At 36.4% G+C, this 27,206-nt stretch overlaps 3 protein-coding genes across 4 annotated transcripts in view; 2 read left to right on the top strand and 1 right to left on the bottom strand.

Annotated features, from left to right (window-relative positions):
* LOC107713338 (integrin alpha-2-like) overlaps positions 1-8,934 on the top strand; it is a 27,309-nt gene extending 18,375 nt beyond the window's left edge. Inside the window, exons 14-29 of the mRNA XM_016518819.1 lie at positions 261-458; positions 542-672; positions 1,052-1,215; positions 1,316-1,575; positions 2,879-2,961; positions 3,162-3,303; positions 3,824-3,916; positions 3,993-4,069; positions 4,257-4,340; positions 5,485-5,587; positions 5,708-5,818; positions 5,933-6,043; positions 6,306-6,419; positions 6,501-6,590; positions 7,889-8,005; positions 8,092-8,934. Of these exons, the coding sequence (XP_016374305.1) occupies positions 261-458; positions 542-672; positions 1,052-1,215; positions 1,316-1,575; positions 2,879-2,961; positions 3,162-3,303; positions 3,824-3,916; positions 3,993-4,069; positions 4,257-4,340; positions 5,485-5,587; positions 5,708-5,818; positions 5,933-6,043; positions 6,306-6,419; positions 6,501-6,590; positions 7,889-8,005; positions 8,092-8,190 (1,977 nt within the window). The 3' untranslated portion in view covers positions 8,191-8,934. The remainder of the gene's footprint in view (positions 1-260; positions 459-541; positions 673-1,051; positions 1,216-1,315; positions 1,576-2,878; positions 2,962-3,161; positions 3,304-3,823; positions 3,917-3,992; positions 4,070-4,256; positions 4,341-5,484; positions 5,588-5,707; positions 5,819-5,932; positions 6,044-6,305; positions 6,420-6,500; positions 6,591-7,888; positions 8,006-8,091) is intronic.
* Positions 8,935-10,127: 1,193 nt separating this feature from the next.
* mocs2 (molybdenum cofactor synthesis 2) lies at positions 10,128-11,839 on the bottom strand. Its single transcript, XM_016518818.1, has 4 exons — positions 11,726-11,839; positions 11,419-11,540; positions 10,368-10,507; positions 10,128-10,210 (listed from the first exon to the last, which is right to left on the bottom strand). The coding sequence occupies exons 1-3, from the start codon at positions 11,735-11,737 to the stop codon at positions 10,381-10,383; spliced, it is 261 nt and encodes an 86-aa protein (XP_016374304.1). The 5' UTR covers positions 11,738-11,839; the 3' UTR covers positions 10,128-10,210; positions 10,368-10,380.
* Positions 11,840-17,701: 5,862 nt separating this feature from the next.
* LOC107713293 (follistatin-A-like) lies at positions 17,702-22,727 on the top strand. Of its 2 annotated transcripts, XM_016518753.1 has the most exons (6): positions 17,702-17,884; positions 18,652-18,843; positions 19,053-19,271; positions 20,463-20,687; positions 20,947-21,177; positions 22,567-22,727. In XM_016518753.1, exons 1-6 carry the CDS (start codon positions 17,800-17,802, stop codon positions 22,647-22,649), a joined length of 1,035 nt encoding a protein of 344 aa, XP_016374239.1. In that variant the 5' UTR covers positions 17,702-17,799; the 3' UTR covers positions 22,650-22,727. The 2 variants fall into 2 exon arrangements, with proteins under 2 accessions (XP_016374239.1, XP_016374240.1); XM_016518754.1 differs by lacking the exon at positions 22,567-22,727 and having other exon boundaries at positions 20,947-21,965.
* Positions 22,728-27,206: the final 4,479 nt, after the last annotated feature.

Below are 27,206 nucleotides of genomic sequence, written 5' to 3'. Positions count from 1 at the left end.
GCAGTAGCAAGTTCCTGTACTTGCTTGCAGCAGCAGCAATAATCTGCAACTACAGCAATAATCAACAGCAGCAGCAATTCAGCAGCAGCGTAGCAGATCTGTTCCGCCAAGACCAAATACATTAACATTGTCATATTCATCACCATGCTAAAATCTTCAGAGAGTTGTCATGATTGAAATGTATTTTATAAACCGTTTAAAGTCTGTATGTTAGTAGTACTAACATATTCTGTTTTTATTTATTTATTTATTTTTAATAGGGTATCTTGAGTAACCAGGGTTTCTTGGAGGGTTCTCAGAAAAATGCTCGGTTTGGGACGGCCATCACTGTCGTCCCCGATCTAAACCTGGACGGCTTCAGTGACGTGGTGGTTGGTGCTCCGCTGGAAGGCAATGGCCAAGGTGCCGTTTACATCTACAATGGAGACAGAAAAACCATCAGAAAGCAGAGCTCACAGGTAGAACCAAACGTCATGGAGTCCTCAACACACATTAAACATATCTGTAAATGTCCAAATTCAGAAAATTCTTACAAATTCAGAAAATTGTTGCAACGAAACTGGACCCAGCGTTGAAGTTCTTTGGCCGCTCTCTGGACGGCAGCGGAGATATGAACGGAGACTCTATCCCAGATGTCGTGGTGGGGGCTTTTGGGAAAGTGGTCCAACTCTGGTGAGAATTTGAACACATCAGTCTTCATTTCACCAATTGATTTTCATACTTTGAGGGGGTGTAAAACAGCTCGATTAGATCGTCCCATGTAACATTATACCATGTTAATTTGTAATACTTCATTAACATCCCACTTTCACCAACTGAGTTAAGTGCAGAACAGCTGCAGAGACGGCCTCAGTCATGGTGGGATATGTAGATGTGTTTGTGGCCAGGGAAATGATCGCTCCAGCTGTCCTCTGGAATCCCATTTTTCACCTCAGCAATCCTCTAAGCACCAGCTTTCTGTGGGACTCTTCTGTTTGCTCCAAAAGCCATAAATCAATTGAAGGGTTGTGTTTTAATTGATGCATTCTTGAACTCTCTCATATGGTTTTAGGAGTAGAGGAGTTGCAGTGGTCACGGCCAAGGTTTCCTTCACCCCTGACAAGATCAGTATCCTGAGTAAACCGTGTCGCTATAGCGGGAGGCAGGTGTCCTGCTTCAAGGCTAAAGTGTGTTTCAGCGCAACATTTAAACCAGCAAATCCACTGGGGCCAGTGGGTAAGGATACTGATTCTGGTCTGGGTCTTATTTTTTTAGGAGATGGACACATATGGTTTGAGGAAGTGATACATTTGAACTTTCTTTTATATAAAAACAGATATCAGGTACAACTTGACCCTGGATGCCGACCTACAGTCGTCTCGGGTCAGCCCTAGAGGTCACTTCAGCAACTTGGATCGAGTCATCCAGAAAGACATGAGCGTCTCTGCGCAGGACTTATGTGAAGAGCATGACGTGTATGTGCAGGAGACCCCTGACCTCGTCAACCCGATTGCTTTGCGTGTGGACATAGTTGTCAGCCATGCAGACGCCAACCCCGTTCTGGACATCTTCAGTCCTACTGCATGGGAGTTTTTTGTGAGTGTTGCAAGAAGCAAATTTCGGAGTTTTAAGTGCCTGTGGTTTACTGTGAAGGACGTGTTAAGAAAAAATGCAATTAATCTAAGCAATTACATCAACTATGTCAGGAACTTTCAAACAATGATGGCCAAAAAAAATTTTAAAAAAAAAATATATATATATATATATAATTTTAGAATTTGTTTATATTTGGTTATTAAACATTAAAAAAAGATTATATATATATTTATTGTTATTTTAATTTATGTTTATGATATCCCATTTATTGTTTATTTAATGAATTTGAATATAAACTAAATTTAATTTCGAGTTAAAAATGCTATTTGCATAGCATTTTTAATAAAAATATTATTCCAAAGCAATTTTTTTCGGAAAAAAAAACAAACAAAAAAAACATTTTAGACAAGAAAAACTCTCTAGAAATATACAAATTTAAAAAAGATACAACACAAATAAATTATTTCAGTACATACACTACCGCTCAAAAGTTTGGGATCAGTAAGACTTGTAATGTTTTTTAAAGAAGTCTCTTATGCTCATCAAGGCTGCATTTATTTGATCAAAAATACAGAAAAAAACAGTAATCTTGCAAAATGTTATTACAATATAAAATAATGGTTTCTATTTTAATATCCTTTCAAATATAATTTATTTCTGTGATGCAAAGCTGAATTTCACATGATCATGATCATGTGACACATTTCACAAAGTGTCACATGATCCTTCAATGATGCTGAAAATTCAGCTGCGCATCACAGGAATAAATTACATTTTAATGTATATTAAAATAGAAAAACGTTATTTTACATCATAATAATATTACACAATGTTCCTGTATTTTTGATCAAATAAATGCAGCCTTGATGAGCATAAGAAACGCCTGTAAAAAACATTAATAATCGTTCTGATCCCAAACTTTTGACCGGTAGTGTACATCACAAGGAAAGAGAGATGAACATGTTGAACATTTTGAACATGTTGGTGTTACATCTTTCACTTGGATGTTATAAGTTGCACTGAGTACAGTTGAATAAAACAAAAACTCTGTCCGTCTTCATTTCAGGCTGCAAAGCAACAAAATGTGATTATTTTAAAGGGGGGTGATTCTTTTCTATATCCAATGTATGTATCTATAAAACTTCTTACTATTAAAATACTTTTTTTAATCTCTCAAAGTTTCCATGGTCTGCCTTGGACACCAGTTTAAAAAAACCTGACTTAGTCCATTAAGAATAGGAGAATACAGAATAATGTCCAGGAAACTGTTCCTAAATCCTCATTGTGGTTTGGTTTGGTCCAGATCCCGTTCTCAAAGGACTGTGGTCAAGATGACGTTTGCTTCAGTGACTTGGTACTGACTGTGCAGAGTGAAGAGACACTCGGGTAAGATTCCCTCAAGCATATGACTTAAACAGGACAAAAATACTAATCAGTCATCTCTTATTAGGAAATGTAAAATTCAGTGTGTTGGCGAGTGTCTATTTCTTTTGCAAAACTTTTGGCAACACATCCATTTAAATCTCTTATGTAAAAATGCAAGTATATGTAACTGGTATGTAAGTATTTTTTTTAATTATTTCTAGCAAAACTCAACTGGTGGTCAGCCAGAACAAGAGAAGACTCTCCTTCACTGTGACCGTGATGAACAGGAAGGAAAATGCGTACAATGCACGAGTGTCGGCCAGCTACTCCAGTAACCTATTCTACGCTTCTGTTACACCACAGGTACTTCACAACTAATGCAAACAATTAATCACTTATATTCTTCTTAAAATCAGCTGTACAAAACTGGGCAGGATCTGGGCAGTGGGCTATGACTCGACAACTCCTCTATCCTTAAATAATCTCACTCACACTTCCATATATACACTCTTAAAAATAAAGGTGCTTCACGATGCCATAGAAGAACCTTTTTGTCTAAATGGTTCCATAAAGAACCTTTAACATCTGAAGAACCTTTCTGTTTCACAAAAGGTTCTTTGTGGCGAAAGAAGGTTCTTCAGATTATAAAAAGGTTAGAAAGAGATGGTTCTTTAAAAAACCTTTGAATCGTTCTTTGTGGAACCAGAAATGGTTCTTCTATGGCGTCACTGTAGAGAACCTGAAGCACCTTTATTTTTAAGAGTGTAGAAGATTCTAATTGTAATTGAAGTGCAATATAATATGCATATTTTACTTACATGGCACGCACACATTCTTGTGTTCAAAACCAGCTATTTTCTGCTTATTCAATCTGATTTTGCAGACTGAAGGAGCAGAGGTGAAGTGCACTCTGATGAAAGAATCAGACACACTCATCTGCCAAGTGAGTTATCCAGCGCTGAGGACGGACCAATCGGTGAGACAGGCACTGATGAGCACTAATGTCTGTATCTGACTGATATGTTTGTAATGGTTTTGTATGTTTTTCACAGGTTACATTTGTGGTCAACTTTGACTTTAACTTGAATCAGCTTCAAAAAGATGCCAATGTTGTCTTTGAAGCTTTAAGGTAAACTGTTTTACCCAATTCATTTTTCAACAACTTTTATGGTTTCGTTTCATCGCTGTGCAGATGCTTTTTTACAAAAGCAATTTAGAGAATTGCAAACATCTGACTGTCTGTGATCCACAGGTTTAGTCATGTGTGAGGAGATTATTCTGTTAATCATTGTTTCATTGGTTCATTTGCACTGCAGTGACAGCACCGAGGAAACTCCCGCTGATAATAAGATGTCTGTCTCCATTCCTGTCCAATACAACTCTGAGATCATCCTCAGCAGGTCAGACGTGAAACAATACTTCATTCTGATTGGTCGGTTGCTGCATTCTGCCATCTACATAGCTTTTGTTGTTGTTGTTGTTCAACAAGGATGCATTAAATTGATCAAAAGTGATAGTTAAAGACATTTATAATGTTTGAATCAATAGACAAATGAAATAAATGCTGTTTTTGAACTTTCTATTCATCAAAGAATCCTGAAAAAAAATACAAATTATCACAGTTTCAACAAAAATATTAAGCCGCAAAATCTTGATAATGACAAGAAATAATGAAAATAAGAAAAAAAAAGTTTATTGAGCAGCAAATCATATTAGAATGATTTCTGAAGGATCATGTGACACTGAGGACTGGAGTAATGATGCTGAAAATTCAGCTGCGCATCACAGGAATTCAAAAACTTTAATATAAATTACCGACCTCAAAATTATTTGGGTCAAATTAATTGTTTAGAACGTGTGGGAATCATGGGAACATTGCTTGTGCAAACTTGTAAATATCCTTAATAACTTTGTAATTAATATGAGAATTATATCAGAAATAGTTTCTTATTAATCACTTTTAAAACCACTTTTTAAAAGTGTGTGTGTGTGTGTTTCTGCTCAGTGTTGGGGGTAACGTATAACAAGTAACGCGAGTTACGTAATCAGATTACTTTTTCATGTAACTAGTAAAGTAACACATTACTTTTAAATTTACAAGAAAATATCAGTTACTTTTTCAAATAAGTAACGCAAGTTACTTTGCTTTTCCATTTATTCACTGACACTTCTCCTGTTCCCACTTCCTTCAGCCTGAGGCTTATTCATTTCAATTTTTGTTAAAGGGCCTTTACAGTTGCCAAAAATGGGGGGGGGGGGCAAGCCCAGCTCAGGTGACAGAAAGTAACGCAAAATTAATGTAATACATTACTTGCCATAAAAAAGTAACTAAGTAACACAGTTAGTTGTGTTTTTTTGTTATAAGCTAAATAAAACCATACTTACTTATAGTTTTAAGCTTTTTTATGGAGTAATGCAATATTGTAATGCATAACTTTAGTAACTTTCCCCAACACTGTCTCTACTTGATATCCTACTTAACCCATCGTAATGTTTGACTAAAAGTCCTCTCTTAATGTCTTTATTATATTTTAATTTCTTCAGAGAATCAAACATAGATGCTTATTTACTTGAAAAAGATAGCAGTTTCACAACCACAGTGAGGAATTACAAGGACATCGGCCCAGATTTTAACTTTAATTTAAAGGTGAGTTCATGCGGTAGTGAAACGGATGAATCCTTCAGGCTGTTCACTACCACCATCTGTTGGTTTGCTTTGAAAATGAAGTTGAGGGTAGTGCTGATGTGAGTGTATTTATTTCTCCAGGTTTCTCCAGGAACGGTCCCAGTCAGCCTGGTTTACCTCACTGTCTCGCTGCCCAACAGCACTAGAGCAGGGAATCCTCTCCTCTACATAACCAGCATTAAAACCTCACCTGTGAGGATCCATAATCAACAAACCTCACATTTTTACACACAATCCATCTTAATCATGAGCGAACGCATGTCTGTGCATGTGGAAATTATTTGACATGATATTTCCCGCAAACAGGCTGAAAAAATCCATTGTGCAGGCAGTCATCTGATCGACCCGTTTAAGATCATTGAAAAACCTTATCCAGTCCGATTCACAGAGGAGAGTTTCAGAGGAACAGATGAACTGGTCAGTTCTTGTTGAATTTCATCTTAAAAATTCCTGAAATCCAAGAATGTGAAAAACATTTGCTTTTGTTATTGATCGTGACACACAAAGGAAGTCCTAATGAATGAAGTATGAAACCCAGTAATAATTATTTGTGTAATAATGTTTTTAATTAGATCTAGATGAAGTTGTTGATTTGCATGATGATTGATCCCCTCTCTGATTACAAATAACAGGATGTCTTCATGTCCATCCGTACTGATCATCTGTTCACCATCCACAGAACTGCAAAACGGCCACATGCCGCTCAATTCAATGCGTCCTGAAGGACCTGGTGGAGAAGAATGATTATTATGTCAATGTAACGACAAACATATGGAAAGGTACCTTTACAATGGTAAATAAACTCATCTCAGTGCTTTTCTTGTATCAGTCTGGGCTAATGTTGGGGTTAACAGTGTTTGTTTGTTCATTCAAGGCTGATTTTCTGTACACTGTGCTCTCTGTGAGAGCTGATATAGAGACGTCTCAACCGGAGCTGATGTTCATCAAACAGAAACACCTGCAGGTACAGTCAAAACACAGCAGGATCATTTGAAAGTGTTTTTTTTTTTTTTTTGCCTCAAATATTTGACATATCCTATACAAAAATAAATAAATAAAATAAAATAAATATATATATATATATACATACATACACACACATAGTACATATATATTTTTAGATATATTTTAAAATATTAAAAAATGGCCAACTTTTTTAAAAATGTACTTACATAAATATATTGTATGCCAATGTATTTTTAAATATATATATTTTAAGACACACACACACACACAATATTTCAAAATATTTTTTCCTTTCCATATATTTCAATCCAAGAAAATGCATTCATGTCATATTTGAAGAAAAACTTTATTTTTGTTGGCCAAATTTTTAAAAAATGTTTCAAAATGTATTTACATAAATGTTTTATGCCAATGTATTTTAAAAATATATATTTTAAAACGCACACACACACACACACAATATTTCAAAATATGTTTTCCTTTCCATATATTTCAATCCAAGAAAATGCATTCGTCATATTTGAAGAAAAACTTTATTTTTGTTGGCCAAATTTTTAAAAAATGTTTCCAAATGTATTTACATAAATATATTTTATGCCAATGTATTTTTTTAAATATATTTTAAAACTATATATATAATATTTCAAAATATTTTTTCCTTTCCATGTATTTCAATCCAAGAAATTGCATTCATGTCACATTTGAAGAAAAACTTTATTTTTGTCTGTAACACGTGAACAAAACATATTTGAATAAAAATCCGCAAGGAACATATTACAATATTCCAAATAAAAATAATTAAAATTACAAAATAAAAATTAAATCCACCTTATTTTTCAATGTGGAAGTAAGCTGTTTTGTACAGCTAAGAATAGCTGTTAGCAGATGACACCGGAAGCCAGACACATTAAATTTACAAATGGCCGTGCTCGCTCTTACGGGAAAAATAAGGTGAATATAATAAATTAAATATAATTAAATCATTATAAATCTAGTTTTGATCTCTAGTAGGCTATTCTATCTACATTTGCATTTAGCCTAAATGCAAGCTATACGATAAGAGTGGAAATGTATTTTCTTGCACTGAAATACATTTTGAAATATATTTTGGTATATGAACATTAAAATTACATATATTTTCAATTTCAAAAATATATTTCATTGAGCTTCACTGTTTACAGCATATATTTCGCGTACATTTAAAATGTTTTGGCTAGAAAAAATTTTTTTTTGCTGTATGGGATCAGCGGTCATTACGTATGTAGGCTAAATTTACGAGCGGACACTTCATTGCAGGTTGAAGTCCAAGTGAGCAAGTCTGGAGCTAAAGCGGACGTTCCAGTGGGCGTCATTATAGGGAGTGTAATCGGCGGTCTGTTGTTATTGGCTCTTGCCGTCGCATTGCTTTGGAAGGTACTTTATTTTGCTGTTTTAATGTTTATTCAGTCTATATCTTGTTATTGTCTTCCTTTAAAAATCTATGTATTGTTTATGTTCAGCTTGGATTCTTCAAGAGGAAGTATCAACCGATGATGAACGCGGCGGCTGAGAATGGAGCAGAAGATCAGGAACTGCAGGAAAACAGCAAGACACCCTAAGAAATCTGTTGAGACTCATTTGGCAATGTCATTGCTTCCTTCTCGGACACAAATAACCAGAAAAAGGCTAGAAAGAGCAAACTGGGTTCTCAAAAATTGCCAATTTGATTTCAGTGCGACAAGTGAAACATTGGCATTCGAAGCCCATTCATCTCTCGTATGTTTTATTTCCCTGCTTGACTTGAATGCTGGTGTATCTTTTTGGCACATGCAGTCTTATTACCACATCCATTCATTCAGGTAGTTAGTATTCAACTAGAGCTTTTTAACTATTGTGACTCAGGACCAAAGTGTACTTTTCTTTACATGTAGCTTTTCAAAGTATCCTCTATTTGATAGCGTGTGCGAACACAGGCACTCGACACATGCGCACCAGAAAGAGTCATCCTTGCCCAGTGTCTGTGCTATTTCTCCTCTAAAGTTCTGAGTGATAAAATGTCTTTGTAATCGCTTAAACTAAAGTTGAGGCTCTCTCTAAACTCCCCACACAAGCTCTTGTCAATGCGGGCGTCTGTTGTTGTTGTTGCCGTCTTCATTAGTTTGTTGTTCTGTCTCCTCTGTTCCTTTCCCTACTGTGAAACAGCGGCCCAGGCCAGTTAGTTCAAAAAAATTCAAAGCGCATGTGCATGAGTTGTACTAGGTGCGTTCGGTTCCAGGTTTTTCAGAGTCGACTCCAATTCCCAATGGAATCAACTCAGCAATAAAAATAGTTACAAGATTGCAGTAGTTATATCACACACACAAAATGTAGGCTATTCTTTTTCTGGTGACACATTTTTTTGAGTCTGTCCCACCTCAAAGATTTTGACCTTTTCAAATATCCAGTTATTATGACCACAAGTCACGATATCAAAGTCATGATTCTGACAACATGCAGAATTTATTTTCAAATCGTTGTATTAATAATAGTTATTTCACTAATTCTAATGATTAAAATGCTTACCTGTATTTTTACCTGTAAATTGAGTAAGAGTAACATTTCGTGTTCTAGTATCACACATGATGGGAAGACAAACAAAACTCATCCATTTTATCATTTTTTACAAAAATTGTAGTGTTGATTGCATTTATCAACTTTACCGTTCAACCCTGTTACCAAGTTGAAGAAAGGTGATGAATTAAATATCGTCCATAATTTATTGCAAATGTAAGTTTAACTAAAATTACCAAAAAACATTTGTCTTGCTGTTTTATCAACATTTAATCTTTAGTTGTATTATCCAAGTCTATTGGATGCTTCTTACTAGAAAGTAATAGAATCATACAAATCGGTTTTAAAATGTGGCACATTATGGACAAAATGTAAGAAAGAAATAAAGACTAAGAAAATAAAACATCTAATTTGACGACCTGAGGTTGACATTTTTAAGCACCTGCTTTCAATGGTCTTTTTTTCTGTATTCATGAAATGTTCTCTAGGGTTATACAGAAATCACACCTTCTTCCAGATTGGCACAGTAGCTTTGAGTGTGTCGATGCAGTACTTCACCGCCTCCAGGGAATCCCTTCTGTGTGGTGATGAGATCCCAATTATAACACTTGCTTCTGTTATAGGAACCACACTGTGGACACGGTGGGAAAGAACAGAAAATATACTTTATGGCTTTCAAGTACTTAACTCTCATTATCTGAACAAACTGTGAGACTCACCCAAGTCTATGCTGTATGTTAATATGTCTGACGCTGGGCCACTTTGTCCGGATCTCACGGCAGATCTTCCTGAGCTCTGACTCTGCCATTGGACTGTATGCCTCATATTCAAGCCGGATCACTTTCTTCCCCTCAAAATTATCTCTGGTAGTCCCTAAAAAAGGAGATTACATATAAAACTAATATGAAACTAAGAAAGCCAACTCTAAACAGAAGCAATGATGCAAGGAAATATAGCGTAACAAAGACTGACCAATAAACAGAGATACAGCACCACAGGAGGGACACGTAACAGATTCAGAAACACGATCAGCAGAAAGCTTGTCAGTAGTGAGTGTTATTAGATCCTGACCCCCATCTGCAGCCATACCTGAACAGAAACAAAACATAGTATTTCAATTTTTTTTATATATAATAAATATAAAATATACTTGTTGTTATATATTTATAATGTATTATTATAATATACATATAAAATAAAATACAGTAAAAAAGACAGACAGACAGGTAACAGATTTGATGGCCACCTTGGTCATTTCTTTAGCCTCCACTAAGGGGCGGTATAACTGCCACCTCGTCCCCGTCTCTGAGGGTCAAAGGCTGCTCTCCCAGAGGCACGTACTCCTGACGCACGGCCAGAACCACCTGATCCCGTAATACAGAGAGTCTGCCAAACAGGACACACATCTTCTGAATGAAACATGACTATATGTAACGAATAGAAATTAAAATAAAAATTAAGAATTGCTCTAGTCCAGCAATGCCCAAACCAGGGCCCAGGGGCCAAAGACCTTTGATTTCGCCTGTGGGCCCTGGTTTGGGCACTTATGGACCATGCCATACCACAAGAGGAAAGAGAAAAAAACACTAAAGCATATCTTAATTTCTATTTTTTTTTTATCAATATACATGAATCTGATTAAAAAATAATTGTAAATATAAAAAAAAAAAAATTATTATATATCAGTTTATTTATTTATTACATTTTAATATAATATACCTTTGGCCCATGGCCCTCAATTGAGCTTGATTTTTCATCCTTTGTATTAAAATTTTTTGGCCACCTCTGTTCTAGTATATTGGAAAATAACGTTGTTAAAGGTTGTAATTTGTAGATCATTTGTTATTCTTAGCATTATTTATATGCTTTAACCGGTTTTACTGATAAGATGCGCGTTAAATATCGCATGCGATTTATCGTGCAGCCCTAGTTATTACATGAAACAAATATCTTTAAACGACATGAATAAGTTACAGTTTATAAAATATGCCATAAACATTATCTTTCCAATGAACTTGATAAAACATTAAATTATATAAAACATGAACATTTTCATAAAAATATATTACATAATATAAATTAGAACAAAAATATGTATTAATAAAAATTATTTATACTACTACAATTAGTATGTCAAAATATGTGACATTTCTTATATGTAAAAAAATTAATACACTGGTGGACTGAGTGGCAGTATAAATCTAGTTTTACCGCGTTGATGACTTGCAGTGTAAATATCATTGATCTGAACGTCCTACAAAAGTATTAATGTCACGTTTATTAAAATAATCACTGACCTGGGATGTCTGCTCTCCAGATCCTGCCACAGCTGTAGAGATGATATGTTTGACGGAACAGTGATGCTCTCTGCTCTGAGTCCCGTTAATTCGGCACTTTTTGCAAAGTACAGGACCGACACCTGCTTAACGTGCAGACATTTATTAGAATAATATGGTCAGTTTGCAACTGAAACCGTTACCAAAACATTCAAGTTCACTGAATGCAATGAATGATTACGTCACATGTGATTCGTTGTGTATTTTCGCCTTGCAGGTGGATGATCAGAGAATATAATTGAATAAACGATATCAAAAGCAGACTTACCTCGGTATTCATGTATACGCATGCAAACTTCAAGCCCTCGCCGCGTGGGTCAGTTTGTCTTCCTGGGAGCTCAAATCCAATTGGTTTTGCTTCAGGTCACCTGACTCGCGGAAACCGTCACACGACGCTCTGTTTATTCCGGGACTCAATCAACCTCGTGACCGTTTAAAATTACATTTTATAAATTCGTACTTCTTCTCTTCTATTAAGTCTTCATTGAGCTTTGATCATTAAAACCAGCGATATAATTGAACCCTTCCTGAAATGAGCTCTGCATTCCCACCCTTCCCCAACAGATGTCTCCAAATTCACATTTCAAACCGAGCCATTCAGTAACCTCACAGCTAATATATCCCCAGATATAAGGTATAAAACACTTTCTTCGTGGTGGTTACTATATTTGGAGACTCGTGTAAGGCCTCATGCGCATATATAACCATTAAAGCTATCAGTATACAAGAAAAAAATTAAAGACAACAGATCAAAAGCTCGTTTCGCCTTTATTAAACAGCCGATGGCTGTTTTTGTTCAGTAAGACCGTTCTGTGTGGCATTCGATCAATCCAGTGACATCTGCAACCACAGACCACAGCTGTGCAACGTATGGCCCCGTTTCACAGTCATTGTTATTAACAACGTGTGGTAGGAGACACTTGCAGAGTCCTGCATTTCTCCCAATTTTCCAACAGGGACAGGAGAGCAAAGGCGTCCACCTCAGTTATGTCTGGCAAGCCGATTAATCATTTATTTCTTAAAACTAGTATCTATTTTATGTTATCGGTAGGCCTACTGCTTTGTTTTTAACTAGGCTACTACTAGACTAATTAATCTGACAGTGAGTATAATATGTATATGTAAAACAAATGTAAATCGAGATAAGAAATGTTACTGACAGATACTGTAAGCATAACTAAAAATAACAGCTAAAACCAGCCTTAGCTGGTTAGTTAGTTTTAGGTCATCCAGCTTGGTCATAGCTGGGCAGCAGGCTGGTTTTAGAGGGGTTTTGACCACTTCTTTAGCTGGCCAGCTAAAACCAGCTACTTCAGGCTTAAACCAGCTAAGACCAGCCAACCAGTTTAGGCTGGTTTTAACTGCTTTTTCAGCAGGGATGTAAACTAGTACATAATAAATGGTAACTAGTAAAACTAGAACAGACCTTAGTCAGGGTAGCACCATGTTAATTTTTGACAGGAATAAAATCGAGGCTGTGAGGTTAAATAGAGTGCATTAAATTGACTGTACTGTTGTTTAACGACATACTGATTGTTCAGCTGATTAAATGTCTTTCAGTAGACAAGTAGACCATAAAACAGTTTTGAAAGTTGTGAGACCTTTGTGTACCATTGTAAGGACAGTTTCCTTCACAGCCTCATTTCCATCCATGTTAAATTCAATATGGCATCTAACCCAATTAAGGTCTATAACTGGAATACATACATAGTACCATAGAAATGTATAGGCAGATGCCACATTCGACCGCTCCAGACACATTGACGCATCCGCCATCTTGGAACTGTCAATCTATCGTCACTCACAGTAAAAATCAATAGCTGCGTCCCAAATGACGCAATATACACTATGCACTTATAATACATGTATTTATGCAGTATGTACTCAACCATGTAGTGTATGAATTACTTAAGGTTATTTTGTCATTCATAATCGGAGTCTGATAGCCCCTCCCCCTACGCTACGTAATTACAGCTGCAACAGTTGAGTGCATGACGTGCCCAATATTCCACACTTCATTTTTTTGGTTATTTAAGTGTATCATCTGGGTATTTAAAGTGCACTTTTTCTTTTTTGGAATTTTCAGTGTGAACGCACTACTCGCACTGTTTATCCAACAAAACAGCATAGAATAGTGCATAAGTACGCAATTTGGGATGCACCTAATGAGTTTTCCAAGATGCTCTGGTTGTAAGAAATGGATTAACCTTTAACAGGTGAGAATGTGTTGGTTTGTGTTTTTATATGTATAAACTTAATATTACAGACTTTTAGGGGGTTTTGGCTATCAAAATTGCTCCAAAATTACATTTTGGCTGGTCCTCCTCAGTCGAAATCTCATTCCCGGGGGGCAGGGTGGTTCGCTTCAACCCGCAGAGTAAAAAAACAACCCGTAGCAACCATAGACTGTAAAAAAAAAAACATGGACGTAGTGTCCGTGATGTCACCCGTAGGTTTCTAAAGAGCATTTTTGAAGCCTAAAGTGGGTGGAGACGGCCATCGCCATCTTGGCAGCGCGTCACCGCGCGGCACTCTCGGATAATCAAAAATGGGCAAAGAGGTGGGACATGGGTGGAGCTGGTTGCTAAAACCACACCCGCCTAGCTCGACGGTGGTGACAGCAGCGGCAATCCACCTGTCACTCAAGTGGATTTTTACACCGTGTCTACGGACGTGAGCGGCGCGGCGCAACAAATCCCGACAGAAAACTGCTGCCGGGTTCTATTTATGACGTGCTGACACAAATTTCAAATGGTTTTCAACGGTCGTTTGATCGCGTCCAGTGTAGTCAGACTTTAGCTGTTGTAGACACGGTGTTACTCACCTATTGAGAAGAAACAAAGCAACCTCGGCGTCCGATTGCAGGCCTCCGCTCCTTGAGTTCTCTCCAGCGCTGGAAAGCTGATCCGATATTTTCACGGGTCCTACTTCTTGCCTTATCTTTCCGCAGACGTTTTCCTCTTTTGTTTTTTTATCCGCCATCTCTATCTTTCTGTCGCTCGGCTCGGCTAATGTCCGTCCCATGCACTGAAAGCTCTCTCCTCCACATCACGAGTAGACACGCCCGTTATTGCTGATTGGCTACAAGTTTGTTTTGCGATTCGGCCCGAATCAGTTTTCTAAAGTGTTTTTGAAAAATCACTTACTCTGCCTTTAATATAATCTAAACGGATGAGTTATAATATTAAAAAAAATTCACCCCTCTTACAGTTGTCATGAAGGGCAAAATTAGCTATATAGACCAAAACCACTTTTTGTACCAGGCTGTAAACATATTTTTTTCTGCTGTAAATGTGGGCATTTTAACATGGGGGGTCTATGGGATTGACTCCCATTTGGAGCCAGTCTCTAGTGGCCAGTTGATGAATTGCAGTTTAAGTCACTTCCGTGTTGGTTTCAAGAGAGAGGTTCCCGCTTGGTGGCAACAGTATGAAAGTAGCCCAATTCCGCGGGAAAACTACAGACTTGGCAACACTGGCTCCAATATGGCAGATGGCTTGCATATAGCAGCCAATAGAAACAGCAACTAATGAGGCATCTGTGTATATATATCTATGCATAGTACTACAATCCACACTTAGAATTCAATTACAAAAATGTGTTACTAGAAGTAATGGAATAGTTACTTATCAGTATTGTAATAGTGACTAGTAGCAAGTACAGTACTAGTGTCTGATGAATAAGTATTTGCATCAAGGATGTAACACCTCATCTAAACTGCAAGTGCAAACATGATAAACTAAAGCCATCGTCTACACTGCACGTGCACAACGTCAGAAGCTTCACGGGAGTTTGTCACGTCACGTCACTAGTGTAGACGGGGTGTAATGCAATACCCTGATTGCTTTTTTTGAAGGAGGATTTGTTGTGCTATATTTACAGGTTTGACCCTGGGGAGGACCAAACAACTGTCTCAACTATTATTAGAATGACCGTATCCTTTAGTCTATAATTACCCATCAGGATTCACAGTAATAGGCAACTTTAAAAGATTAACACATATCGTCCCAACTGAAATGGATGGAAAAGTGTCTGGATCTATTCAAAGCAGAGGACTCAAATAGTTCATACGCAGATGATGTTTTGTCTATTCATATTGTCTGGTTTGCTGTACAGTAGAGTATATACAGCTTTAATGATAAAGAGTGTAGTAATGTAGAAAAAAAACTGTCAGTTTATAGTAATCCAATAGCTCATTATTGTTAGATAGACAATAATTTAAGCCAACAGGATGAATGAAAAGGATGCATTGTGTCCATTATGTAAAAACTGTATTAGCAAATATGCACATTTTGCATTTTGAATGAACAAAAATGCATGAATATTTATTCTCTCTCTCACTCTCTCACAAACACACACACACACACACACACACACATATGATAAACAGTGCACAGTGATTTACAGTCTTCTCCTGTGCAGTTTGTATTTATTTACTTGTTTATTTGATATAATTTATACAGATTTTATAGCATATATTACGTAAAATAATTATTGCATATATATATATATATACAGTAGTAATTAAAATATGATATAAAATACATTTAAATGTATTATTTATCATTTTATATTTTATATAACAAATTACATATCAATTTAGATTTAAAAAGTACAATAAATATATATAACCAAGCAGGGGCATTTGTTTTTGTATGTATGTATTTATTTATTCATTTATTTTTATTTAACGGACTCTTGACCTCTGTATGGTGCTATTAACATTGACATTCATCCCTCCTTTACTTTTGGCTTCTAGCAGGTGAGGAGAATTTCTTTTGGGCAGACAGACAGATAGAAGTTGAAGTGAGAAGGGACAGCAGAGAAGAAAATAGCTGTGTGGAAAACGTTACTTGTGGCATTAGGCAATTCATTGTAAATTAGCAGGCATAATCCCATAAAACTGCTGTGAAACGCCATTGCATTAAATTGATCAAAAGTGACAGTTAAGACATTTATAATTTTACAAATAATTTCAAATAAATGGTGTTTGTACATTAGAAAAACACACACACACACACACACATATATATATATATATATATATATATATATATATAATTATTAAGTAATCATATTATATTATAGTAGTTACAATCCAGCACTGTATAATTAAATATAATGTAAATATATATAAATATAGTGTGTGTGTGTATGTATATATATTACATTATATTTATTTATACAGTTCTGGATAGTAACGGAATACCTGTAATCTGGATTACATAATCAGATTACCCAGAGTACTTATAACTGGATTATATTACATTTTAAAATACTCATAATCAGATTACAGTTACTTTTTTAAGGATTACATGATTACACCATGAAACCTTGGTGTAACGTATTTTGAATGTACTTCATGATGTTGATATCAAATAATGGAATATATTTTCATTCCCTTTGCTCTTTATATCTATATGGTAGATTTAATGGTAAGTTTAAAACATATATTAAAAAGACATGAAATTCCAGGTTAGGCATTGGCCCTGTTACCTTATAATTCCCCTTATCTGTATAATACAACAATGTAACTTACATTTTTATATATATAAAAAAGAAACAAAATTCATCATAATAACAGCAATCATCCTTGTGAACTTGTCTTTTTCATCATCTTAGTTTAATTATTTTTGGCTGGTACAATCTAAAATAGTCAACCCTGTTACCATGATTTTGAACAGTAAACTGGATATTTGTAGAAATATCAACATTGAAATCTTTATTACAGAGACCTTGTAGTGTCAAGACTTCGAGAACAGTGCAGCATTAAGCATAAAACTCGATCCTGTTATTTTAAGCACGTCTCCAACATATATTAGCTACATTTTATTTATTATATTTTGTTTTTTATCACATCAAAATAAACTATTTATTCTGCAATTCTGCAGAACTGATTTCTGTTTCATAGAGTTCAAGCTCAACGTTTGGCATATGTTAAAAGAAAAATATTTATATCAAAAGCTGTTATGCTTTAACAATCAGCCTTCTTTCCACATTAAACACAAACAGACCCCAAATCACTTTTCTGCTGTTATCCAACTCTTTGAAATCCCCCCAAACTCAGCCCCGAATCATAATGTTGCTCTTGAGGGGAGAAAGTTTCTAGACTTCCAAATATCACCTGATAAATGTCGGTGGGCAAACTATTACAATGCTCTCCCCACCCCCCTATGAAGTATGAAGACCGCCCACCGCAGGCATCCAACTCGAGACCCCATATAGATTTAAAAAGCGAGACGGATTCCGTTTGTATGACAGTCCTGAGTGCGAAGCATCGGAAGAACATCTGTCCGTCTGTAGTCCGTCTGTCTCCAACGCGCGTCTCCACTTTTTCTGAGGATGCTACAGTTACCGCAGCTCCGCCAGGGCGTGATCGCGCTTCTCATATGGTTCGCGCACTTGATGGAACAGCAGAAAGTACAAGGTAAAGTGACATTTATTCTTCGCGTGCAGTCTGAAAGTCAGAATGAGGGATATTGTGCAGTGTTAAAGCCATTCTTGCATTGATCTGGACTTGAGGAGCTTGAATGGTGCGGTTGCGCGCTGGCGCTTCCCGTGCGTAAAAACTAAGAAAAATTATGTGAACTTGTTTTCAAGACACCTATAGGAATTTATAGTAGATACTCGTTGGAAATGCACTTCCTGTCTGATCTTGAAATGATTCATATTTTCAGATGTTATGTTAAACTTTGTGCAATAGGAATTGTGGTATTTTAATAATTTATTATGTTTATAATGGTATTATGTCTAAACGGTTGAGCATGTTGCCGTGCAATGCACAAAAACGCTTGCACAACCACAATATAGTGTTTCTTAAGAGTCTGAGTGGATTCAGATGCCAGAAAGACTCTTTGAACATTTGGAATTGAAACACGAGTTCCTTTAAAAATACCATTAAAATCATTTTCAAATGTTTGTTTGATCTTTTACCTGCATCCAGCAAAATCCGTGGTTATTTTATAGTCATAATGTAACTTGGCACTAAAGATGTAACCAGATATTCAGTACTGAAGGGACCAAAGGTAGGAATTTAAGACATGTAAGGTAAAAAAAAATCCAACATGTCCCCCTCAATGTCCAAAGTAGTTATGGCCCTGCTTGGCACTAATTGGTTACATTCAATTACATGCCTGGTATGAGTGATAAATGAGCAGAATAGTATTCAGCACATAATAAAGTAACCCTTTCCAGCTGGCAACTGCTGGCTTCAGCAGGGCAAGAACGGGAGATGCCAAGTTCTGTACATGTCTGGGATGAGTCGGGAAGACTGTTGTAGAAGTGGTCGCCTGGGCACAGCGTGGACCGAAGAGGATGTACCCAATAATACACTCTTCCGGTGGCTGATCTTCAATGGTGGTGCTCCAAACTGCATACCTTGTAAAGGTACCACATAAGAGTGATTTCATCATTTGGATGACTGGAAATTATCTGGAAGCGGCTAAATGGTTTAAATTGAATTGTTAGCCTAAGAAGATTTCAGACATTTTACGGACGTATGAGTATGGTATCTATAATTTGAATAAATACAGTGTCATCATTTGTCTGTCCAGAACTGATATGTCAATTAATGACCTTCTTTATTGATTCTACAGAGACTTGTGATAATGTGGACTGTGGTCCTGGAAAGCGGTGCAAAATGAACAAGCGGAATAAGCCCCGCTGCGTGTGTGCCCCAGACTGCTCCAATGTCACTTTTAAAGGGCCTGTGTGTGGCTCCGATGGGAAAACGTACCGGAACGAGTGTGCCCTCCTTAGGGCCAAGTGCAAGAGACACCCTGACCTGACTGCACAGTACCAGGGAAAATGCAAAAGTACGGTCACTTAAACCCTGTTCAAAGTCAAAATGAAATCAAAATTTACTTGCTTAATTGCTTCCATATTATCAGTGTACATTCTTGCAAAGAAAAAAATGTCTTTGCAATCTTAAATATTTAAAATATAATAGCTTGCTTCGGCTCTGAAACAACTTTTTATTCCAGTGACATCACCTAGACCACATGATTTATTGGATAACATAGGAATTGTTTTAACAAACTTGCTTTTTAAAATTACATTTGGTTATGTAACACACTATAAATACGTCACATTACATAAAGAAAATGGTCATCACAAAATAATAACCTGCTCTGCCTCTAAAGCAACTTTTTGTTCTAGTGACATCATGCAGGCCATGCAATCTGATTGGTTCATGTAGGAATTGTTTTAGCAAACTAGCATTTTAAGTTGCATTCTGTTATGTGGCACCCACTTTTTATGACCCAATCAATTCCCAATGGATATGGGAAATTTAAAGGGGTCATATGATGTTGCTAAAAAGAACATTATTTTGTGTATTTGGTGTAATGAAATGTGTTTATGCGGTTTAAGGTTCAAAAAACACATTATTTTCCACATACTGTACATTATTGTTTCGGCGTTATGCAAATCTTCTCACATCGTGACGTAGACATGTGGGGTGTGTTAGAACGAGCCGTTTTAGGTAGGTGTGGTTGACTCTTACCTTTTATAAAGAATATCTCTTTGGATTTGAGACTTTAGTCTTTGCGACTTTACAGATCTTCTTTATGCACCAAGAGCTTGTAACACTCCAAAGAGAAAGGAAAAATTGAAATCGCATCATATGACCCCTTTAAGTTCCGACCAAAATTTTTACTAAATATCCTTTTTCACTCAGAAATACACCACATTTCAGAAGTAAAATGGTTGTGAATGCTGTTTCACGTTGAATTTTAAGGCTAAAATGAAGCCTCAATTCTCAAATCTGAAATTTGTATTAAAAGGAACTGAATGATAACTTGCTAGTAATTGAACAAACATGCATAATTTCATGTCTTTTCAGTAAAAATAGTATGCCTACCACAATATATATAGAGAGACTAAATGCAAAATACTTTTATGCATTGACAAAATATAAAGCTAGTTTCAAATCAGTGGCATGTAACCAGGTGTAAGAGGTTAACCACAGAAGCTGCCAGCATTGATGGATTATTATTTTCCTACAGAGTCGTGCTATGATGTGCGCTGTCCTGGAAGCTCAACGTGTGTACTGGACCAGACCAACAACGCCTACTGTGTGACCTGCAACCGGCTTTGCCCTGAGGTGACCTCACCGGAGCAGTACCTGTGCGGGAACGATGGGATTGTGTACGCCAGTGGCTGCCATATCCGAAGGGCCACGTGCATAATGGGACGGTCCATTGGAGTCGCCTACGAGGGGAAATGCATAGGTGAGAATAAGACAAAATCTTGTGCTTGCACAATCCTCTCTTAAACATGTGGTTCTCATTACTCTGTTTTCTGTTGCAATAACACATTCATGTTTCACATGGGTTGCTTTGACTGTTGCTGCTTTTCTGCGTTATTTAATACCTCCTCGAACCACACTGAGTGAAATAAGATTACAATTAACAGTTTTACATAAAGTGAAATCATACTTTCGGAAAACGTCACTTCTCATTTTCTTTGTCTACTCCGCATCGTCCTCAGATGCCAGATCCTGTGAAGACATCAAATGCCGGGAGGGACGAAAGTGTCTCTGGGACAAGAAGACGGGACGGGGGCGCTGTGTGATATGCGAGGACACCTGTCCCGAGAGTCGTCCGGGTGACAGCGTCTGCGCCAGCGACAACGCCACCTACCCGAACGAGTGTGCCATGAGGCAGGCTGCCTGCTCCTTGGGTCTCGTCCTGGAAGTCAAACACTCAGGCTCCTGCAACTGTAAGTAGAGGATGCTAAACCTGGCTGCACCCATGTCCCACATTCCCTCCCCCTGCCGAAAACACCCCTCTTTCTCGCCCCTCCCATTGCCCCCACAAGGAACACGAGGACTGTCGGAGAGAGAATTTCCTCTCGCAAAGACTTTGTGTTTTAACTCAGTGGCGATGAGACATTAGACGTGTCCGGGACAGTGCAGATGCTCATCTATTGATGAGGTGTTAAGCCAAAATCTTTGAGGTCAAGCCTGGAAGGATTTCCGTTTGGGATGCGAGACAGTTTTGAACATGCTGCTCCTCTGATTTGGTTACACTCTCTGTGCATCGGAGACAGAAACGTGACTGACGGTGTCATGTGGAAAGTACATAGGGACGTAACTTCACTTAGCGTGCTCTGTTTGTTAATCATCTTGCTGTTTTTGCCTATGGCAGGCTGACCGGCTCTGTGATGATCCTGATACAGATGCGTGTTATGGACAAAGAAAAGCGATCCTGGTGCCATTATGGTGCACGGTCAGAAGTTCACCAGTGCAAAAGAGACAAAAATGCCCTGGAAATATAAAAATACGGGGCAGAACTTTTTTTTAAATGTCTATTTTAAAATATAGATATATTTCTGACACATATTTTAATTGCAGTTTTTGAAATGGTCAGTATGCTGTGTTTTATATGCCCAGAAAATCAATTCCGAGAGACTAATATTGTCTGCGGACATTCATTTCTGACCCCAGCTAACATCTCTAACACCTTTGTCTATCGTCTGTGTAATAAAGGGAAACTCCATTTTTTCACTGTCAGTTTGTTATGTCCATTTTGCGTAATGTGAAAAAATAAATTTTCTAACCGTTTTCTAAGTATTTTGAATGAAAAAAGCCACATATTCCTCAAGAAGAGAGGACTTTCTTCACGTAACATGTTTCTAGAGAATATCACTTGTGGGACATAACAAATCTCATGTGGGAAAAATGTGATTTTATGTTTAGTAGGAACATGTTTAGATGGTTCAGAGATCAGTTGGTAATGCCCTAAAGTAGAACCATCTTTCACCAGCCCGAGTCTGTGTGTGGTATTGACAAATCATCTTCCAAACAGCGATATTTTTGTTTATAAGAAGGGATTACGTAGTGTCTCTTTGCTTGATTTTATTTTATTTTGTACAGTGACTTGACAAATACAAGAAACTGTCTCCGCTAATAAAAGACAGAGGTAAAGCGCCATTCCACAGAGAAACTCAATCCTACCCTCTCTTTCCTCTCTGAGCTGTGATCCCACAACCTTGTGTGAATTGCAAAGCATCAGTTAGAGATGCTTTGGGAGAAAGATGCAGTAAGACTCTGTGCCTGAATGCTGCTGTGTTTTATACTAATGCAACAGCTACTATATTCCTCCGTAGCGCTCTCTGAAGAGACGGATGAAGAGGAGGACGATGAAGATTACACGGATTATAGCCGTGTATCTCTGTTACTGATTGGATAAACCACCGTCAGCAGCTGGACTCCATTTAAGCACAGAGTCGTGTTCATATTGTACATACGTGTACTCTTTATTTATTTTCCACAGACACGTGGAAGATGCTTATTGTTATAGATGTTTATTTATACATTTTTGTCTTCTTATTTATACATTTATAGTCCGAAAAAATTGTTTCTCTCATCTTTCCTTTGTCGTCTTTGGAAGAATATTATTTATTATAATGTGTAATGTTACTCTATGTAAGACAAATGTGTTTTGAAAAGTGTTACATTTTGTGAAAAAAAAGGCTTAAACAGTTTTCGTCATTTCCCCAAATGAAATCTGCAGCAAAACATGCATGCGTTTTATTTATTTTCAATCTAATGTTCACTAATAAATGTACTTTGTAGATCTGGATTGGCTTACAATCAAAGCTAACAAAAACAGCTTTCTCGGTAAAATCTATGTCTGATTTGTTTTCACTTTGACACACCAAAAATGGTTTTATTTGACAAAAATCTTTGAATCGATGCATTGTGTTTTCTAAAATCAAAATATACCCTTTTTTGCTAATATTTTTCTGTTTTTATGTGGGCGCTCAGACAGAGGAATCTAGTTTATCATATATTGTATAAAATTAACAATATCAACCTTAGCATTGTTTTCTTGCCATATATTGTCTTTTTTATTTTAGAGATCCAGCTATAAATGTCTAATTTTGTATTTGTATGTAAATGTTTAATGTATATAAAGTTAATGATGCCATTTGTAAAGATGCAATATAAAAAAGTAAAAACTGAACCAAATATGTCTCCTACTCCTATGTTACTGTGGTCAGATTTAAAACGTACAGCACTGAAACTAATCTCTGGAAAAAGTATTATTCCAAAACCTTGAAATGTAAATCTTGTCATTTTAAATCTGTAATTCAATGATGGGATTTTGAAGAACCTTTAAGAAGTTAATTGGCCCTGACCTTGAGTCCTTAAAGTGGGAATTTTTTATTCCTTGCTAGTCGCAAACAGATTGCTCTGAACACACACACACACACACACACACACAAGCCAATCCAAGTTCTGCAGAAGCCACCGGAACTGTCTGAGCTGCAGCGAGGAAACTAATGTGCCAAGAAGTCGCACAGACGGCTAATTGGAAAGGAGAGCGACACCACCTTTTTGCTTTGCAAGGCTTCGTTAGATGCTTAACGTTAATTCAAACCCACAGAGATGTTTTTCAGATAGTGTGGGAACTCATTTTTCTTCATCTGATATTGTGCACAGATGCCTTTAAATATCAAATTAACAGGTTTTATGACAACAGTTATTTCTAGACTCTAAGTTAAGCTCTTTCTAGTGATAAACTTACATTGGCTTCATTGAAACTGAAGTATGGACGGAGGCTGTGTTCGGTAAGGTGAGGTGTGTCTGTGCTGGGAGGGATGATCTGTGTCTCCTTTCGCCGGGCAGCTGAATCAGCAGTGGGCACGGGCTGTTTTGTCATGGGGGAATATGGGCACCAGAGCCTCGCCGATAGCTACTGGGCAGCAATCTGTGATGGCTCAGAAACAGGGAAACAGGACATATATGAAATGACTGCAACGAGGAAGATCGTAATCAAGAGTGAACACTGTGTCACTGTCTCTGGCTTGTTTTGGAAAAAAATAGCAGGCAGCCACTATAACAATGTTAAGAAACAGAAAAGAAACGTTACAGGAGAGAGGAGAGACTTTTTCCCATAGTGATGCTGATGGAGTTAAAATACCTTGACCTTCCTATGGTGAGGTTTTATATTTAATTTTATTTTTTGGCATATTACAGTATATGACAGAAAAATCCCTTCCTACTCACTTAGTAATTTTATTATGTTAGTATGAAAAAATCAAAACATACATAAAACAAGATGAATTTACCTGTGAACTAGTAAAAATGTTTAAGATTGTTTTCAATATTGTGTAGGCTATTAAAGGAATTCCAGCTAACTAAAATATGTTCTAAGAACGTTTTGCTAAAATTCTCATGAAAATGTTATTTCTGAATGTTCTTTGAATGTTCAAAAGGTCCTTTTTTAATTTTTACATGTATTTTCCCCTTTCTTTCTTTCTTTCTTTCTTTCTCTTTCTTTCTTTCTATGGTTATGTCATTATGTGAACATTAAAGACAACATTAAGAGAACTTTATAACTTTGCAAACATTATGGGAATGTTACTTGAATGTTCTCTAAAAAACCTGGGGTTCTCAAAGTGGGGTCCGCGAAATAAATTTAGGGCGTTATGATTTCCGCAATGCGCAAAACACGGATCGCAGAATCCAGTCAAAATGGAAATTAAGCTACTGTATAACATGGAATGTCACGAAATTTGGATTAAGAAATAAATCGAACGGGTCAGTAGCCTACTTAATCAAATCGCGATATGGACTAGTGTCTGTGAGTATTAAACCGCAAAAAGACTATTTGAATACGAATCCTGCATGTTCTGCGTGTCTATGTGTGCATGAATGATGCAAACTAGCCTGTGACGCTCACAATGTTTTCAGTGGATCCTTTCTCACTATATGAGGACATAAATAGCTACATAACATCTCCAGAACTGCTCTGAGAGTCACTTCATGAGATTTTCAGGGTTTTATTTGACAAAAAACATTTTATATACTGTATACACAGAAACTCAAAGGTCTTCTCAACCGCCCGTCAAAATAAGAGTTCGGTTTAACTTGAAATTGTGACAAATATATTAGGATTGTACAGTAGAGTGTAGAATGTTCTCAAAGTAGAAGTAGTAGTAATGAAATTAACAAAACTTTATTTTTACAGGAATAATCTAACTATTTTTATTCCATGTTTTAATTTTTACAGTAGGCTAAACCTCTGCTGTACAGCACTTTGTTAAAATTAAAAGGAATGGTTACATTTTCATTTGATTACATCTGATTACATAAAAGATTAAATTGATAATGTTTTATGTTTGTAATAAATTATAAATTCAGAAAAAATTAAAACAGACAACATATGAAGAGTTCAGATGCAAAAGCCTGCATGTTCATGAAAATTCTATTAACATTACTGGAAGAATGTTTGTTCATAACTTTGTGAGAACTTTGCCAGAATGTTAGTAATTGCCCGAGGTTCTGACAACGTTCCTTGTTAGCTGGGATAGTTCACCTAAAAATTCTAATTCTGTTATTCTGTTAATTCTGTTGTGAAAATAAGCGATATGAAAATCTTCGACAGCAGTTCATATATTCAATTCAATTCAAGTTTATTTGTATAGCGCTTTTCATGATACAAATCGTTGCAAAGCAGCTTTACAGAAAATTAAGTTTCTACAATATATTTAGTAGTAGCTTGTCAGTGGTGACTATGTCAAATTGATGTATATATGGCAGAAATGTACAGTAAAATTCAGTTAATGGCGTAATCAAACAGACGATGAACGTGCAGTTTCTGTGCTATGGTGGAGCCTGAAACCTGACTGAAATTCTTCATAGAGATCTTTTTTTTTTTTTGCAAGAAGGAGCACAATTGAGCAGACACAACATTTTCTAAAATTTTAGACATAAACGGAAGATTTGAAATGGGTCTGTAATTTGCCAGTTCATTAGGATCTAGTATATATATATATCACCAGCTCCAAAAATCAAAATAATTTAAAACGTCCATAAAATGCGGGCCATGTTTCGAGTGTTCTGGACTATTTTTACATTTTATAGTGCTTTCTAGTCCTATTTTGAGTGTGTCAAGCATAGTCTCAACGAACTGTTGTTATAAAGCAAAGTATTCTTGAAAAATGTTAACTTTTGTGTTTCACTGAAATAAAAAAGCATTTCCGTTTTGAAACGAGTTTTTTTTTTAAAACTGGAGCTGCTGATCAGCAAAAGGAATCATCTTACCCAAGTGTTTCTATCCTGATTTTATTGTGAATACCAAAAGATTGTTTAACGCAAAATAATTGCAGGAAGGCACCTCTATATTGAGTTGTCTTAGCAAGCTGCTTGAAAAAGAAAAAACGCTCAACACGTAGCCCGAATCACGCGCGAGTGACTCTTAATGAAGGTTCTTTTAATGAATCATAGATTCACGAACTTCCAAGCAGGCTATACCGGTTCAAATGAGTTTGATGAGTCATTCACGAACTCAACAAACTCACTAAATCGGTTACAGCAGCTAATGAATCAGCATTTGACTCACTTATACGACTCGAAATGAAGCCATTTTTGTACTTAATGATTTTGAAAATTACAGCTACTGATTCTGATACTGAAATGAATTTTCAAAATAATTTCTGATTTCCATATCGTAGTTAAAATAGGCTATAGTTGTTTTTAAAATATTGAGGATGATCCCGTTTATGAGCAACGCTTTCTAAAATATAAAGACAGCTGCATGTTTTCATTTACACAGACCCATTTACAATACACTGTGTGTTATAAAAATACTAAATATACTAAATAAGAAGCAAAAAAGTTTGGGGTTTTTTTGTGTAATTTTTTTAAATTTTATTAAAGCCTGTAGGCCTACATACACACACACACACACACACACACACATATATATATATATATATATATATATATATATATCATA

The sequence above is a fragment of the Sinocyclocheilus rhinocerous genome, unplaced genomic scaffold, assembly GCF_001515625.1.
Source record: "Sinocyclocheilus rhinocerous isolate Xijiao unplaced genomic scaffold, SAMN03320098_v1.1 scaffold688, whole genome shotgun sequence".
In the NCBI taxonomy this organism is placed as follows: Eukaryota; Metazoa; Chordata; class Actinopteri; order Cypriniformes; family Cyprinidae; genus Sinocyclocheilus; species Sinocyclocheilus rhinocerous.
Note: the sequence above shows the minus strand (reverse complement) of the source record. Positions and strands in the feature narration are given on the sequence as shown.

Coding starts and splice junctions, on each gene's coding strand:
- mocs2 (XM_016518818.1), bottom strand. Junction 10,508..11,418: donor CTGGAGAGCAGACATCCCAG/GTCAGTGATTAT, acceptor CCTGTTTGGCAG/ACTCTCTGTATTACGGGATC.
- LOC107713293 (XM_016518753.1), top strand. CDS start 17,800: ATGCTACAGTTACCGCAGCTCCGCCAGGGCGTGATCGCGCTTCTCATA. Junction 19,272..20,462: donor GTACCAGGGAAAATGCAAAA/GTACGGTCACTT, acceptor ATTTTCCTACAG/AGTCGTGCTATGATGTGCGC. Junction 21,178..22,566: donor ACACTCAGGCTCCTGCAACT/GTAAGTAGAGGA, acceptor ATTCCTCCGTAG/CGCTCTCTGAAGAGACGGAT.